This window comes from Poecilia mexicana, unplaced genomic scaffold (genome assembly GCF_051168715.1).
Source record: "Poecilia mexicana isolate PSO_F unplaced genomic scaffold, ASM5116871v1 scaffold_6, whole genome shotgun sequence".
In the NCBI taxonomy this organism is placed as follows: domain Eukaryota; kingdom Metazoa; phylum Chordata; class Actinopteri; order Cyprinodontiformes; family Poeciliidae; genus Poecilia; species Poecilia mexicana.
Window position 1 is genome coordinate 31,846,513 of NW_028263375.1, and position 16,968 is coordinate 31,863,480.

The 16,968-nt window shown below is 38.2% G+C and overlaps 1 protein-coding gene and 1 long non-coding RNA gene across 2 annotated transcripts; both read left to right on the plus strand.

Moving 5' to 3' along the window:
* Positions 1-413: 413 nt before the first annotated feature.
* On the plus strand, positions 414-2,477 carry LOC148159503 (uncharacterized). Its single transcript, XR_015763092.1, has 3 exons — positions 414-531; positions 2,194-2,234; positions 2,465-2,477. It is a non-coding gene; the product is annotated as an uncharacterized LOC148159503 (long non-coding RNA).
* A 1,000-nt stretch (positions 2,478-3,477) lies between these two features.
* tnnt3a (troponin T type 3a (skeletal, fast)) lies at positions 3,478-11,561 on the plus strand (the record flags this gene model as incomplete). The annotated part of the gene is made up of 10 exons (XM_015000019.2): positions 3,478-3,667; positions 6,828-6,846; positions 6,950-6,995; positions 7,199-7,315; positions 8,228-8,305; positions 8,386-8,499; positions 8,582-8,694; positions 8,980-9,070; positions 9,787-9,827; positions 11,188-11,561. Coding segments are annotated over 10 exons (846 nt in total), but the record flags the coding sequence as incomplete, so codon positions are not given.
* Between the last annotated feature and the right edge of the window lie 5,407 nt (positions 11,562-16,968).

Below are 16,968 nucleotides of genomic sequence, written 5' to 3' on the forward strand. Positions count from 1 at the left end.
ATGAACATGCAATTAAAGAACAACCAATAGAGAACAACCAATAGAGAAGAACAACCTATTGTTCTTGAAAACCAAGAACAATAGGTTGTTCTTGGTTTTCAATCAAAATGGTTTTCAATCACACCATTTTGATTGAAATTTTGGTCTAAACAAATCTTCTGAATGTTCTTATTTTTCCATGTAAACTGTACACTGTGCTTGTCTGGATTTGTTTCTGAAGCACCACCTGCTGTTCTCCCTGATGATCAGCTCCCATCTCCTGCTTCAATGAAATTTGCTTGCCTAATGCAGCGACACCAGAATAGCATCCTGCAGGCATCTTCTCCATTGCTCTCACCAAACTAGAACCTCCCTCCTTAGCATTCGAGCCTTCCATCTCCTTATTGAGCACTTGTGTAGGGCGTGGGTGCACACTGAAGATGTGGATCCTGCCCCATGACAGGGACGGACGTGTCTTCAAGCCCGACCTCTGGCCAATAGGGAAGTTGAACGGATCAAGTGTCACTATAACAGAAGGACATAATCACGGTGGTAAGTTTGCAGAACCTTACAGCCTGTCTTGGCCAACAGGGAGCTCTCTTCATTCAGCTTTTCTGAGGTAAGGCAGAACAGGAGTGACTGCATGTGTGGATGATGGTGGGAGCTCAGCTGCAATGTCTCTAAACATCACCTAAAGTCAGGTGCAAACTGAGTCCATGTGTCTTAAAATCACTGTCACCACCAGTTGAGGCATCTACAAAGATCAGAGCTATAGCTACTGGAAGACATGTTTGTGTTTGAGCTCTAAAAAGCAAATATCTGATGTGTTTCTGCTTGCCAGAAGAACTGATGATCAATGGGCTCACTGTACTGATGTACATCTGTCTGACTTTAGCGTGAGCATAAAATATACTGTTTGTTTAGCACTTCTAATGGAGACACAATGCAAGCAGATTAATCTCAGTTTCTTGTCAGACGTGCAGCTAGACTTTGTTGTAGTTTTTGTGTTGTCATGGCTGGAGTCAGGTTTGACTCAGTGAGATGCTGAAGGGATTTACAGATGGCTCGGAACCTTAGCTCAGATTTTCTCCTTACTTTTAGTAAGCATGCACTTTTTCTCCACTGCTGAAGTTTTTATTTGACAATTTTGCATGTGGACAGTGAAATACTGAATACAAGACTGAATGTGTTGGCACTATCCAAATGCCAACACACCTAGTTTACTGACATCACATTAAAATGTGGAAAGAAACTACATCTGTCGAACAGTTCAGGACTTCGTTGTAAATTCCAAGTAAAGCGGCTTCAGTCAACAAGGCGCCTTGAGGATGATTGAAGGAACCATGTGAGAGCAGAAAAAGTCCACATAAGGGAACGATGCTGGAGGAAGTCCAGAGGATGGAATCCAATATTTTACATCATGCAAAGTGAAACCAAATCTAAGATCTGTGCAGCTGTCATTGGGATAAAGTGGTGATGTCAGGAGGTTTTCACGGTGGCTAAAGAGATTTATAACGTAGACAAATAACCAAAAATTCCATCAGGCAATGGATTTAATGATGAGTAAAGTCGGGTACTGGGTGTTTGTTGGTGGATTTTAATGGCACTGTACCGAGTCAGCTGACATGCTCCCAGATAAAATGCTGAAACAGATTTAGAATGTGGAAAAATTGATGCTGAGTGGATACTAGCCCCGTTATTGGCAAAAAGACAAAATCATCTTTAACACATAAACTGCTGATGGGGGAGGACAGCAGGCTGACCTGTAACACTATCACTGGACCTTTTTGTTCCCTCCACTGCAATATTAATCTCCTGCCGCGGTAGTTAAAAACAGACTATTGGCATAAATCTATGTTTAGTCTCCTTCTCATTTATCATGAGAGAAGCAAATTCATTACTGTGGCTCAAATTTCAGTCCAACGTTTTACACCAATTATAAAACCAAGCAGTTCGGATATCATTCCGTTAGAAAGAAGTGTCAAAAAATATTATTGGGGGAAACATTTACAATAAATCAAATGTAATCATTTTGTTTAATTTATTTCTACTAAGGAGGATAGTGTGAAAGTAAACAAGTTGAGGCTCATTTAGGGTGGGGTCTGCTGCACATATTTAAGGCATCTGCTACTCAACCCTGAGCTATAAATACAACAGGAGACACAGTTGCTCCTTAAAGACAGACTTTAAGCTCCTATTTTCTTTGGTTTTAAGGTTTTAAAGTCTACTGCCACCATGTCTGACGCAGAGGAAGTGTAAGTCTTCTCCCATTTCCTCTCAGAAATAAAAATGTTTCATTACATTTGTGAGTATTTTTGATTAAACAAACAAAACAAAAAAAAATCTCAGCTTTTGCTTTGAAGCAGCTTTCATTTCCTCTTGAGAAATTTGCAAAAAAAATAATCTTTACTCTTAAACATATTGCTGTATTCTGTAGTAGTGAGTATTTTTTGATGCTAACTTGTTTTTGTCTTGTGTTTTGCAGTGAGCAGGTCGAGGGTAAGTAGCCACATTTTCTGTACTTAAATGTATCTATATTTATATTTACATTGTCAAAGTATCTGCCCAGGTACAATTGGGAGCTCCATGCTAAATCAAGATGACATTTCTGAACATTCTCTAACTGACTTTCCATTCCCCGTAGAAAGTTAGCACTGGACAGTTTTGTCTGTTTGCAGGTTTGGCTTGACTCCTCCAGATTGAAACTGTACAGACAGAAATTAAATGTTTTTGTTGCTGTAGTATTCTTGCTGGTTGCAGCAAAAAAAAAAAAAAAGAAAAATAAAGAAAGAAAATTGACTATGCTGTTTGAAATCCAATTGCCCTGTTTGCAAATATAGTCTTCCAGCTCTGCATGACTATCTACAGTTGTAGCTGTCCTTCTGAGCTGAGCACATTTCCATCTGAAAAATTATTGTTTTATTCATCTTAAAGCTTCAATCAGCCCAGAATGACTGCTTTGTTTCGCTTAGCATGGATTCCCACTGTGCCCATCATTTACATTTATACTTTATGAAAAATGGGTACCAATGGGATGAAATGATAATATTCTTCTGCTCCTTTCTTTCTCGGATCAAGAATACGATGGTAAGACAGCCGGCAAACTACCAACCATAACATAAAAAAAAAATAACTCATTTATGACCCACTTGTGATTTCTTCCAGATATACTTTATGCAGCATGCTGTTTAACATTAACAGTATTTAAAATTAAAAACATATAAGTGGTTGTGCAGCTACAATCCCATTTCATCCATCAATGGTCTTTTTTTTATTTCTCTTTCCGATGTCTGCTGTCTCACATGCTTTGGCGCCATCTTGCGGAAACTGACCAAATAGCATTATCATTAACTCTCACACGTTCCCTTCCATGTCCAGAACTGAAAACATCCATCTCTTTCCCCCTTCTTCCTCTCCCCTGCTTCTATTAAATCTCTTGCTACCCCTTCACCCCTCTACCCCTCCACCCTCCACCCCCCACCTCCATCTCCACGATGATTTGCTGCATGCTGTTTAGCTGTAGAAGTGGAGGTAGTACAGGAGGTAGAGGTTGCCCCTGAGGCGGCCCCTGAGCCAGAGGCACAGCCTGAGCCTGAACCAGAACCAGAACCAGAACCAGTGGTAGAACCAGAGCCAGTGGCAGAACCAGAGCCAGAACCAGAACCAGAGCCACTGATTGACCCTGAAGGTATGTGGCAAGAAGGGGGACGGGGTTATTATTCTATCATCCCTTTCAATGCAAAGACCCCACTAATGTCTTGATGCTGTCTGCACATACTACCTTCCTTTCACCTCTGGACAAACTCAAGCACTCAGCTTTTACGCAGAGCTCAGACAGTGCAGGTTGAAGGACCTCTTGAAGAAATAAATATGCATAAATTATATATATATATATATATATATATATATATATATATATATATATATATATATATATATATATATATATATATATATATATATATAGACAAGATGGTAATGGCAAACCAACCGGACATTGTGGTGGGGGATAAAGAACAGAGGAAAGCCATTGTGGTGGATGTAGCAATACCAAGTGACCACAACATCAGAAAAAAGGAGCACAAGAAACTGGAGAAATACCAGGGCCTCAGAGAGGAACTGGAAAAGACCTGGAAGGTGAAGACCACAGTGGTGCCTGTGGTCATCGGGGCCCTCGGGGCAGACACCCCCAAACTGGAGCAGTGGCTAAAACAGATCCCAGGAACAACATCAGACATCTCAGTCCAGAAATGTGCAGTACTAGGCACAGCCAAGATACTGCACAGAACCCTCAAGCTCCCAGGCCTCTGGTAGAGGACCCGAGCTCAGAGGATGAAAGAGAGAGAGCAAGAGAGAGAGAGAGCGAGAGAGAGAGACCACCCGCAGAGGGTGAGAAGGGAATTTTTTTTTTTTTTTTTTTTTTTTTAAAGCTGCATTATGTGCCTTTTATTAAAAAACAATCACAGATTTTTGTCTCATACCATTCTGCCATGACTTAGTGACAGTTTCAATTAAAATGTAAAACATATATATTTATATAAAATGGTACATTCTGCAGTTTTAATGCTAAAGGCTTAGTTTGCATTGCTCTAAATGGCGGTTCTGTGAAGTATTGGTGATAGTTCCCTTACCTACAGTAGGAACGTGTCGTATCACCATCAGCTGGTTGAGACGTAAATACAGTTTGTGTGTTGGAGGCTAAGAGCTAGTTGGTTGTGCCTACTGTTTTAGCTGACTTTAGCAATTTACTTTAACTCAAACTGAAAACAGCTGAGCTTTTTATGTGATGGTACCTTGGTTTAGGAAGTGGGGGTGGTTCCACCTGAACAGGTCTGCAGTCCTTCCAGCGCAGGGCAGCACAGAGACACAATGCAACACACCTAATGACGATCTCAGCATGACCAGTTAACCTGCCGGCATGTTTCTGAACTGTAGGAGGAAGCATGAGGACCTGGAGAGAAGCACCTGAGCGTGGGCAGAAGTTGTTCAATCTATGCAGAAGACTCCTGCCCAGATCTAAATGTACCAGGCACCACAATTCACAGTTAGCTTTAACTGATACTTTATTGGTTAAAACCTATTTAGCTTTACCTGATACTTTATTGGTTAAAACCTATTTTCTGGCCCCAGGTTGTTTGTCCTAATTGACAACAGAGCTGCTAATAATACAGAAGATGACAAAACATTTCCTTAGTGTGTCATTCTTGTAGGTTGACCCAAATGGATCCTGCAGTTGAATCATTGACTGAATGTGACTGATTCAGTTCAATTTTACTCTAATACTTCTCAAAGAGAAGCGTCTTTGAGAATCCTGTGATATCTCTACGTGAATCTGTCATTTAATTAGATTTCATACATAACTTTACTTTATAGTAACAGTAAAGACCACTAGCTTTAGCAAAACTGGGTTTAAAAAGATTTAATTTTGTTAAAACCATTTCAAAGGGCAATCATCTAACTTGGTTACAGATCTACTTATTAAGCATAACCTGCTCACAATGAAATGCACACAGAAGGCTTGACTAACATGTTTGTCTTTTATACTACTGACAGAAATGGACACTGCTTTTAAAATTTCACAAATTTTAACCACATTTATGTATAATATGTGTAAATGTTCCACTTATCTTTATCCAAGAGAAACAGAAGTGTAATGTGGAATAACCAATGCAAACTACCAAGCAACTACCCACTTATTTTCAGGAATTTTATGTTCTGGATAGACGTTTTTGTTTGTTTTATTTTCCTTATGTTGAATGGGTTTACCTATTTCAATGTCAGACGTTGCTTTTTTGCGTCTTTATTCGATGCTTGTTGCATGCTGACGTCGTTGAGCTGAAGAGGAAGGTATGTAGAGATAAAAACATTTGATGGATATGAAAGGGATTCTTCTGGTTTTGGTGGGATGTCAAGTGTTCTGGTTTGAGGCTTATTTCTGTCAGTCCAAGAGCACCAACTAGTTGTCAGGGTGCTGGGGTTTAAGACATAAAAATGAAAAGAAAGTGACTTTTTTTGTTTTTGGGAAAAATCAAGAGTGTTATTGGAAAGGGAAAAAGGGTGAAAGAATATGGATTCCTAACACATGCTTTCCTGCACAGCAAACTTGGAGAGGCTTTCAGACCGAAAACAACAACTCAACACTGCACTCCAATATTTATTTATTTATTTATTTATTTATTTATTTATTTATTTATTTATTTATTTATTTATTTATCTAATATGCAGCCAAAGGTCATCAGATATCTGTTAAATTGCTGCCAGTAGGGCTGAATGCACCCTGCAGAAAACAGAGCTCAAGTTTTTCTTCCCTAAAACTCAACTCAACTCCTCCAGATCTGGAAGTCTGGCTACGTTTGCTCTGCAGCTCATCGTATGCATGGTTCAGGGCAACCAGAATATGACTAAAAGAGAGAAAATAGAGAAATAACTTGTGTTAAATAATTTTGGGGGTCAAGCCAAAAAGAAAATAAAAGTCTAGAAAGAAAGAGAGCAAGAAAGAAAGGAAAAGAGGAAGGAAAAAGTAAAGAAAGAAGCACTAACAGAGAGACTGGTTGTATTAACCGTTCAGTTTTAACTGCCTCTTGATTCTCACACACGTTTTATTTAATCCATGTTTAAAGTTTACACTTCTGCCATATCTGTTTCATTGAATTTTGTTTCATTTCCCTGTTGTGACTCTAACCTTAGCTGTTAATAAGGCGAGTTTCTTATTTTCTTTTTTCACAAATTAATCTCTCATTTAAAATGATTGTGATCTGTGAGCAATACCCAAAAGAAGTGCATTATAGTCTGTGCCCCTCCTAACCCAATGACATGTACTCATCCCCTCTTCATTTCTTAACCTGCAGAGGAGAAGCCAAAGTTCAAGTAAGTTTCCTCCTGTGGTCATGTGATCATTGGCCACAAAACAACAATAATAATAAAAAAGGCCCACATCAGTAGACTGAAACAGTGAATCCCTCTGTTGCAGGCCCAGCGCTCCAAAGATCCCAGATGGTGAGAAAGTGGACTTTGATGTAAGTGAGACTTAAATGAGATTAAGAAGGTTTGTTTTTATTTGTCTGTGATGTTTCCTGCTGAGTGCTGGGTCCATTATTATTATTATTATTATTATTATTATTATTATTATTATTATTATTATTATTATTATTATTATTATTATTATTATTATTATTATTATTATTATTATTATTATTAATTTATTTCTTTTCCAATGCAGGACATCCAGAAGAAACGTCAGAACAAGGATCTGATGGAGCTGCAGGCCCTGATCGACGCTCACTTTGAGTGCAGGAAGAAGGAGGAGGAGGAGCTGATTGCACTCAAGGAGAGGATTGTGAGTCTGACTCATTGACTTGATTTGATTTAAATCCAAATGTTACATCCAAACAGCCCTGCACAGCAGAGTGAAAATAAGCCTTTTTTGCCATATGTTAAGGAGAGTCAACAATGAAATATTTTCCTTCAATTTTCTTACTCAGTCAGCAAAACAATATATATATTTTAATAACCTGTCAGCAACTGAAGGACAAGAATATTTTAGGTGAAACAACACAACATGGATGACCAGATGCTGTCACTTACTCATCTGAATTTATCAGTGCAGTTGCTTTATTTCTCTGATGTGTTGAAGGTTTGGTGTCGTCGACAGAGAACTGTCCGATCGTTTACAACCTGCTGGACATGAAGGACTTAGTCCTTTCCACTTCAGCACTGCCAAACACTCTCCTCTTGACTTTGCTGAAATCTTACTTTCCTGCTGTCAGTTTTATAGTGTGTGGTTTGCGCTATATGAAGCTTTAAACTGCAAAGACACAAATGTATTTTTGGTCTAGTTTCTACGGTAAATATCTCAGTGCAGTTGAAATAAAACAAAATTAACTCATAAGTAACTTTTCATCAAGCTACATGAGTTTGTTTAAACTTTATATTTTCTTAATATTGATGAAAAAAGTATTACTTACAAAGACAGATTATTTCACTTATAACTTGTGAAAAACATGTTATAAGTGAAAATTATCTGCAACGCAGAAAGTACTTTCTTTTAATAAATATTAATTAATTACTGACATAAAACAAGTTTGCATATCTCGCTGAAAAGTTATTTGTAAGTTAGCTTTGTCTTATTTCAAGCTTACTAAGATATTTGCTCTAGAAACTGGACCCAAATGACTTGGTAAGGTTTAGTATTTTTGCAGTGTAAGTGTTTTGCACGGTCTCCATGACTACGCCCTTCCCAACCCTGCAGGAGAAGCGTCGCGCTGAGAGGGCTGAGCAGCAGAGGGTCCGAGCTGAGAAGGACAAGGAGCGCCAGGCCAGACGTGAGGTCGGTCGACTGATTATGATGTCACGGCGCCGGTCAGCGACAGTGTGGACTCACTGTGGGTTTATGTGTCGTGAACGCAGGAGGAGAGGCGGATAAGGGAGGAGGCTGATGCCAAGAAGAAGGCTGATGAGGAGGCTAAGAAGAAGTCAGCTCTGTCCAGCATGGGTTCCAACTACAGCAGCCACCTGCAGAGGGTCAGCACACACACGCATGCTCATACTGACAGAGGCAAATGTAGGGTCTTGATCCACTCTCATCTGTATCCACACCAAACAGGCTGACCAGAAGAGAGGAGGAAAGAAAGAGACTGAGAGGGAGAAGAAGAAGAAGATCCTGGCCGCCAGGCGCAAGGCACTCAACATCGACCACCTGAGCGAGGACAAGTTGAAGTATGACTCACTTTCTCTTCCAGGAAGCATCTTTTTGTCGTTTCTTATCTACAAAAAAATAAATAAATAAATCAGAGACCAGTAAAAATGAGAGTTAAAGCTGTTAAACATTATAACCTTCTGCTTCCAAACTAAAAACCATTCTAATGAGCAACAGTCTGATATTTATTCCTGTTTGCAGTCTACTTTTTTACACTAGAAAGTGATTTTTTTTTAGACTAGCTGTGAGTCGCATGATGACAGCGGTGCTCAGAGTTTGTAAAAAGCTGATTGGTTCTCCTGCAGGGAAAAGATCAATGAACTCAGTGACTGGATGCGTCAGCTGGAGTCTGAGAAGTTCGACCACATGGAGAGACTGAAGCTGCAGAAGTACGAGGTGAGAAGAGCTGATTACTCTGCTGCCTCACACACATCATTTGGACATAACAGACCCCAGTGGTCAAAAAAGGTTATAATAATTACATTTTGTAACTAAAACTGCAAAATGAATGATGCAGGAATTTTTCTAAACACAGATTTTACGTGACGTCTTTATTTTGTTAGTGTTGAAATATTGATTCAACTTAATTCAGTTCATTTACAGCATCAATTCACAAGATCTGATTTATACACAGAAACATTAAATCAATCCAATAAAATATAATAGACAAGTTCAAATTCAAATTACAAACATTCTAACTTAATCCCAGTTATTATACAGGCATCTAATAGTGGATATATTACATGTGACTATTTATTTGATGTTATTTGTTCAATTTTACTCCATCTGATGCAGAAAAAAGGAAACTAAATCTGATTATTTCTAGTATTTGCTCTGATTTAGTTTTTTACTATTTTGAAATTTATTCCTTAAAAAGTTTTTTATATGAAAGAGCTCCAAAACATGAAAATTGAAAGCTTGTGTGTGCGTCTGTGTGTGTGTGTGTGTGTGTGTGCGTGTGTGCGTGTGTGTGTGTGTGTGTGTGTGTGGGGGTGTGTGTGTGTGTGTGTGTGTGTGTGTAACATCTCCACCTGCTCTGCTGTACGCTCCGTCCTCCATCACCTCATTATTTTCTGAGATTAAAATTCTTTTTAATTTTCTTTTCTCTTCAGGTTACAAGACTGCGCAAGAGAGTGGAAGAGCTCAGTAAATTGTAAGTCACAAAAATGACGTTGTTCCTGCATGTCAGACAACAGTGAGAGAGACACCACAGTTTCCCAGAATCACTTTGTTACCATGGAGACTAAACCTCCACTCATGAGTTGGCTAAAGAAAGTCAGAGCTGGTGACTGGGGCAGTGTGGATCTGTTGCTGGGGTAAATTTCCTGCAACCTGGAAATGGAGAGTTTCATTCCAGCGTCTTCGTACGTCACTGTGACCCTGAGTGAGGCACTTCACCCAAAGCTGTGCATCAGTTGTGAATGAGTGAACGTGGATTCAGTGTAAAACACTTTGTTTGTAGAACTAGAAAAGGCGTCAGTTGACCTTTGTTGACTCAACATCAGATTTTTATTGTTTTCTTATGTTAAAGTTGGGGACAGCTCCTTGCAGTTTGCAGGTTGTATTAAAGCTGTAATTGGTTTAAAAACAATATTTTTATATTTGGCCACCTCTCCAAAAACGGGTTAGGTCACAACCCTTCAGTTATACTTGCGGTTCTCCTTTTGGTGTCAAACTGTTTGGTCATTAGTCATGTATGTTGGCAGGGAATCAGACAGGTCAGTTAGAGCCTGCTGGGAAATCAAGGCGTGTATGGAGGTGTTTATAATGAGACTGGTGCTGTAACATCACAGCCAACAATGGATTTAATTAGACTCTAAGAGTAATGTTTTATAATGCTTATATTTTCCTTTTCCCGGTATTTGCTAACACAGAAATGAATGAAAAAACAGGATTTTCAAATTTTTCAAAACATTAAAAGTTGATTGTATGGCATGTTTAAATTTTAGATACTCACATAGCCAATCTGCTTGTGCATAAAAAAGAACACACACACACACACACACACACACACACATATATATATATAAGAATATATTTTTCTTCACTTTACATATCTGTTCCCCAGTTCACATACTAAACATAGTAAAAACTAAGAGACTTAATAAAAAGGATAACAATTTGCAAAAAAGGTTTGAAGTTTCATATTGTCCAAGACATGCTTCATCTTCTGATGTGTTAACTCTCAAAATTAGGTTTAACCTCAATATAACTATGAATCGACTAATTAGTCAATAAAATATTTCAGCCAATTAATCGATGATTAAATGTGAAAGGAAGGAGTAAAGCCTTCTGTGATTAAATAAATGTATTTACAGCACACTGCTCTCTACCTACAAATGTTCATACATGCTTTAAAATGGTGCCACAAAACTTTGGTGAATCTGTTTGTCTTTATGTTTCACCAACATGGCGTCTTTGGGACAAATAAGACACAAGTTGCTCCTGTTTGGAATTAAAAATGTGAAGCTGCAGCTCTGACACGTCTCCCTGTTTTCTGTTTGGAATTACAGCAGCAAGAAAGGTGCTGCAGCCCGCCGCAGAAAGTAGACAGGCTGAACCCACGAGTGCTTGCAAACCAAACTGCCATCACCATGGACACACGCAGGATGAAGCAAATCACACTGTGGAGAAGGTTGCACCTCTGAAGAAACTAGTAACGCTGAGGTCCGCCCTGCGGTTTCTCAGCCATGTCCTGAAGAAACAAGGAGCCTTTAGCCACCGTTTAATAGGAAGAAAACACTACTCAACATGCTTGCCATCACGCCTCCTCACCCTCAACTCTGTGGTTCTCAGTAATTTTGTAAATAAAGTGTGACTCTTCAAGCCATGTCTGTAGTTATCAGAAGCCAATAAAGTTCCGTCTTTTCAGATGTGGAATCTTAAAGTCATCTGTTCAGCTCTTATTTCATTTTTGCCGAGCCGATTCTAGTCTTCGGTCAAAAGCTCCAGTCATTTGGAACATGCTTTTTTACTTTAGTCAGCCTAAATTAAATTATTTTCAAGGGTCTGCAGTGCAAAAGAGCGCAACATATTCAAGTATGTTGCAGTCTTTATATATATATATATAAAGAGTGCAACATTATTTATATATAAAGAATGTTGCTTATAGTCTTAAGAGCGCAACATATTCAAGTATGTTGCAGTCTTTATATATATATATATAAAGAGTGCAACATTATTTATATATAAAGAATGCTGCTTATAGTCTTAAGAGTGCAACATATTCAAGTATGTTGCACTCATTTGCACTGCAGACCCTTGAAAATAATTTAATTTAGGCGGGGATGTAAAAACTTCAGATCACTCAGATCAAAGAGGATGGGATGTGTCTGAAGAGTATTAAAGCTCAAGAACATCAGAGGTGCTTTGGCCATTCTCAAGAGCTTTTGAGTTACATGATCCATCATCTGTCCTGATCAGAAATAAATATATTACATGGCTCAGCATAGAGAAAATTTTCAAATAAAGTTTTAAGTCTGTCCTGCTGATTTTTTAAATTGATGACAATTCTTATGCTTATTTAATATTTCGTATGATGAGATTTCAAGTGTTGTGACTGTAATTTATTCATCAGTAGTTTTAGAGAACAGGAACAGCTGGGTGTGATACAACAACACTTCCAACTTTCTGCTGACAACAGGAAACCAAGTGTCAACTTTGTTCAAAGGCAACATCCACGTTGACTAGGAGTCGTCTGGAACAGACCATGACTCTGGGAACATGGATTGTTTTCAGAGTATTGCAGATAAGTGGCCCTAGTAAACCAAAACATGGTATGTCAGAACCAGTCGAAGTTCTGACTCTCTCTCTCTCCATCAGACTTTACATTTAAATAACACCTCACTGTTTTCATTAACACGCAAAGAGTTGCTCCTCTAACCAATAAAGCAGAAAAAAAAAAGTTTTATTGAATTTCTCCCAATACAGTCAAATATAGTTTTATTGTAAGCAGGTTTAGCCTGTTACATATGAAACTAGACTTTTATTGTCTAAACAAAAGACTATAAGCAACATTTAGCAGCAGGGAAAGATATGAAGAGTTTATGTTGCCTCTGTTTTCCAAAATCTTTACTTTTATTTCAAATGAAGCCCTAGGCGAAAATTCAACCTGTAAGACTCTTCCGGCATCACCTATCACCACGCCTTCACCCCAGCCAATCAGGACGCACCACCTCTCTACCTCGATCCAATCAACTGGCGAGAGCTCCTTCAAAAAGGCGAAGCAACTACTTCAGCTGTGTTTCAACCCACCTCCTCCCCGTTTCCACCACCAGCCTCCAGGCAGTGGCGCAACTGCACATTATTCAGGTGGATGCGAAAACATAAAATTCCAATAAAATTGTCTAACTGCTGTTTCTCTCTCTCTGTGAGTCTCTACAGCAGTGTTTCTCAATTCCGGTCCTCACGCCCCCCTGCCCTGCATGTTTTAGATGTTTCCCTTCTGCCACACACCTGGATTCAATAGTTTGGTGATTAACAGGCCTCTGCAGTACTTGAAGGTCATGCAATCATTTGAATCAGCTGTTCTGGAGTAGAGGCACATCTGCCTGGGTGATTGGCTGGTATTATTATAAAACGAGGAAACTGATTCAAACTAGACTGGCGAGACCTATGTGTAATGCTGACAGAGCTCTATGAAGCTCAGTGGAGAGAAGGAGCCGCTCAGGGTTTAACTTGTGTCTGGGAAAAAGAAGATTTGACGGCAACACGGATTGGGAGCAAAGGCGGAAGAGGCACGACCAGACTGTGAATGGTTGGAAGGATGTCAGAGGGAAATGTGTCAGGTAGTGATTTTGCGGAAATGGAAGAGGGTGCTGATGATGTGGAAAATGAAGGACCTTGGCATATTCAAAAAGCTAAGCATAAACGGAAAAAATCAAGACAACAAATAGAATCATCTGTTTCTGAGGCTGAAGGAGAAACTGTTAAGATGTCAGAATTTAAAATAGTTCTGAAGTTTGTCAAAGAGGGTGTGTCCTTTGGGAAGTGGAATCCAATAAAGCTGACAAAAGAAATCAATTCACTGGTTGGAAAGGTGAAATTTGTTAAAATATTAAGAGATGGATCGTTATTGATTATCTGTAATGATATTAAACAAAAAGAAAGGGCGCTGAATATAAAAAGAATCCTTGGTGAGAATGTGAGAGGAAGACTTTTGGATGACAAGAAGTATGTATGCGGAGTCATTTCGGGGATTCCACCTGATGTGCCAATTGATGAGATCAAGTCTAATGTTTCAGGAGGGAAAGTGGTGGAAGCCAAACGATTGAAAAGAAATAAAAATGGAGAGAGGAGTGATAGTTTTTCTATCATGTTAAAATTTGAAGAGAACAGTCTGCCAGATAAAGTGTTTGTGGGATATATGAGCTATGATGTCCGACCATTTATTCCTCCGCCGCTGCGGTGCTTTAAATGCCAGAAATTTGGACATGTCGCGGCAGTATGTAAGGGGAAACAGAAATGTGGGAGATGTGCTGGGGATCATGAGTATGGGAAATGTGAGGAAGGGGCTCCGCTGAAATGTTGTAATTGTGGAGGTGGGCATAGTTCAGGATTTAGGGGATGCATAGTTAGTAAAAGAGCTGAGGAAGTTCAGAAAATCAAAGTCACTACTGGCATTACTTATGCGGAAGCAACGAAAAAAGTTCCTGTTCAACCAATATTATACCCAAAGAAAGTGTCTGGAGGAGGAAAAGAAGGATCTAATTGTTCAGAATGCTCTAAGATTAAAGGTGACACTTTACTCATGACAAAGGAGGATTTTGTATTGTTCATGGTAGAAGTTGTTAACTGCACTGCTCAAACACAAAGGAAAACGGAAAAAATTCAAATAATAGTGAAGGCAGCCCAAAAGTATCTTGATTGTAAAAATGTTAATTGGGAATCAATAAAGGAAAAATTAAATGAGACGCAATCTTCTCAACCTCAATCATGCAGTGGTGGCCCCTCTTCGTTATGTTAATTATTTTCCAGTGGAATGCAAGAAGTCTTATTAGTAATGGTCTAGAGTTTAAGAAATATATTTCAGATTTGACAGTTAAACCTCACCTGATTTGCATTCAAGAAACCTGGCTTAAGCCTCATCTGGATTTCAAAATCTCTGGGTATACATCAATTAGGAATGATAGAAAAGAAAGACAAGGAGGGGGAGTAGCAACTTTTGTACTAGACAGTATAAGATATAAAGTGGAATCAATAGGGAAAAATTATGAATCAATAGTTATTAAGATTTGGATAGAAAATGACCAAATGTCGGTGATAAATTTTTATAATGCTAACAAGAAGTTGTCCATTCAGAATCTCAATGAAGTAAATGATCAAAATGTAGGTAAGACTGTATGGTGTGGTGATTTCAATTCTCATAATATTTTATGGGGGAGTCTTAATACAGATGCAAATGGATTGACTGTTGAAGAATTTCTTGAGTTACATTCTCTGGTTTGCCTTAATGATGGCAGCACTACTAGATATGATTGCTGTAGGAATTTAAAGAGTGTTTTAGATCTAACATTGGTTTCAAATACATTAGCTGGAATTACTTCTTGGGAGGTGATGAGTGATTCTCCAATGGGCAGTGATCATTTTCCTATTCTAGTTTCAGTTGGTTCTGAAGTGATAAAAGAAGAGGAAGGACAGATTCCAAGATGGAAGTTAAGTAACGCTAATTGGGAGTTATTTAAAAATTTAGTTGATAGTCAATTTAATAAACTGGATGAGAATTTGTTTTGTGATGTGGAGATGTGTTATTCAAAGATTAAGTCTGTTATTATTAATGCAGCTGAAAGTTCAATTCCTAAATCAAAGGGAAGAGGAAATAAAAAGTCTACTCCATGGTGGAATGAGCAATGTAGTATTGCTATAAGGGGAAGAAATAAAGCTTTTAAATTGGTAAGAAGATGTCATACCTTTGAGGCATTAATTCAATATAAGAAAGCACAAGCTATAGTTAGGAAGACTATTAGAGAAGCTAAGAAGGCTTGTTGGAGGCAGTACTGTAATTCCATTGGAAGAGAGACCAAACTGTCAGAGGTATGGAGAGTTATTAAGAAAATGAATGGTGTTAAAAAGAGGTTTTCCTTACCTGTTTTAGAATTAAATGGGAAAATGGCGGTTAGTAATAAAGAAAAAGCTGACTTATTAGCAGTAACGTTAATTAAGGTGAATAGTTCAGAAAATTTATCTGAAGAAATGAAAAGTAATAAATTAGATTTATTGGATGGAAATCCAGGAGTTACTACTAGGAGAGAAGTCTCAAACCAGGATTTAGATATGCCTTTTTCTATGTATGAGTTAGAAAAAGCTATTAATAATGTTAAGCAATCAACTCCGGGGAAGGATGGAGTGTGTTATGTAATGCTCAAACATTTTAAATATTCATCTCTTACTGTTATATTAAAATTGTTTAATCTGATTTGGATGACTGGGAGAATTCCGGCAGAATGGAAACAGTCAGTTATAATTCCCATCTTAAAACCTGGTAAAAATGCAAAAGACCCATCAAATTATAGACCTATAGCTCTTACATCTCAATTAGGGAAAATAATGGAGAGGATTGTTACAGATAGGCTTTATTATTTTATTGAGAGTAAAAATAAATTTTGTCCATTCCAGAGTGGTTTTCGTAAAGGGAGAAATACGATGGATGCAGTTCTGTGTCTAGAGTCAGAAGTAAGAAAAGCTCAAGCGAATAGAGAGTTAGTGATAGCTGTGTTCTTTGACATTGAGAAGGCATATGATATGTTATGGAAAGAAGGATTATTGATTAAATTAGGGAAAATTGGTATAGGAGGTAAGATTTATAATTGGATTTTGGATTTTTTGTTTGGTAGAGAAATAGAAGTTCGGGTAGGAGCGAATTTCTCTTCTAGATATGCTGTTGAGAATGGTACTCCACAAGGTAGTGTGTGTAGCCCAATTCTCTTTAATATTATGATTAATGACATTTTTGATGAGATAGATAGTAGTATAGGTAAATCTTTATTTGCAGATGATGGTGCTCTATGGATTCGGGGACATAATCTGGTTTATTTACAGAAAAAGATGCAGGCTGCCATTTTGAAAGTGGAAGGTTGGGCTAATAAATGGGGTTTTAGGATGTCAATTGCAAAGACTCAAGTAATTTGCTTTTATAGAAGACATAAGGAAGTTACGTTGAATCTTTATAAACATAAACTTGAACAAGTGAAAACAGTGAAGTTTTTAGGTGTCATCTTTGATGAAAGCTTAACTTGGAAACATCAAATAGAATCAGTTCAAAATAAATGTAAAAAAGTGAATAATTTGTTAAGATG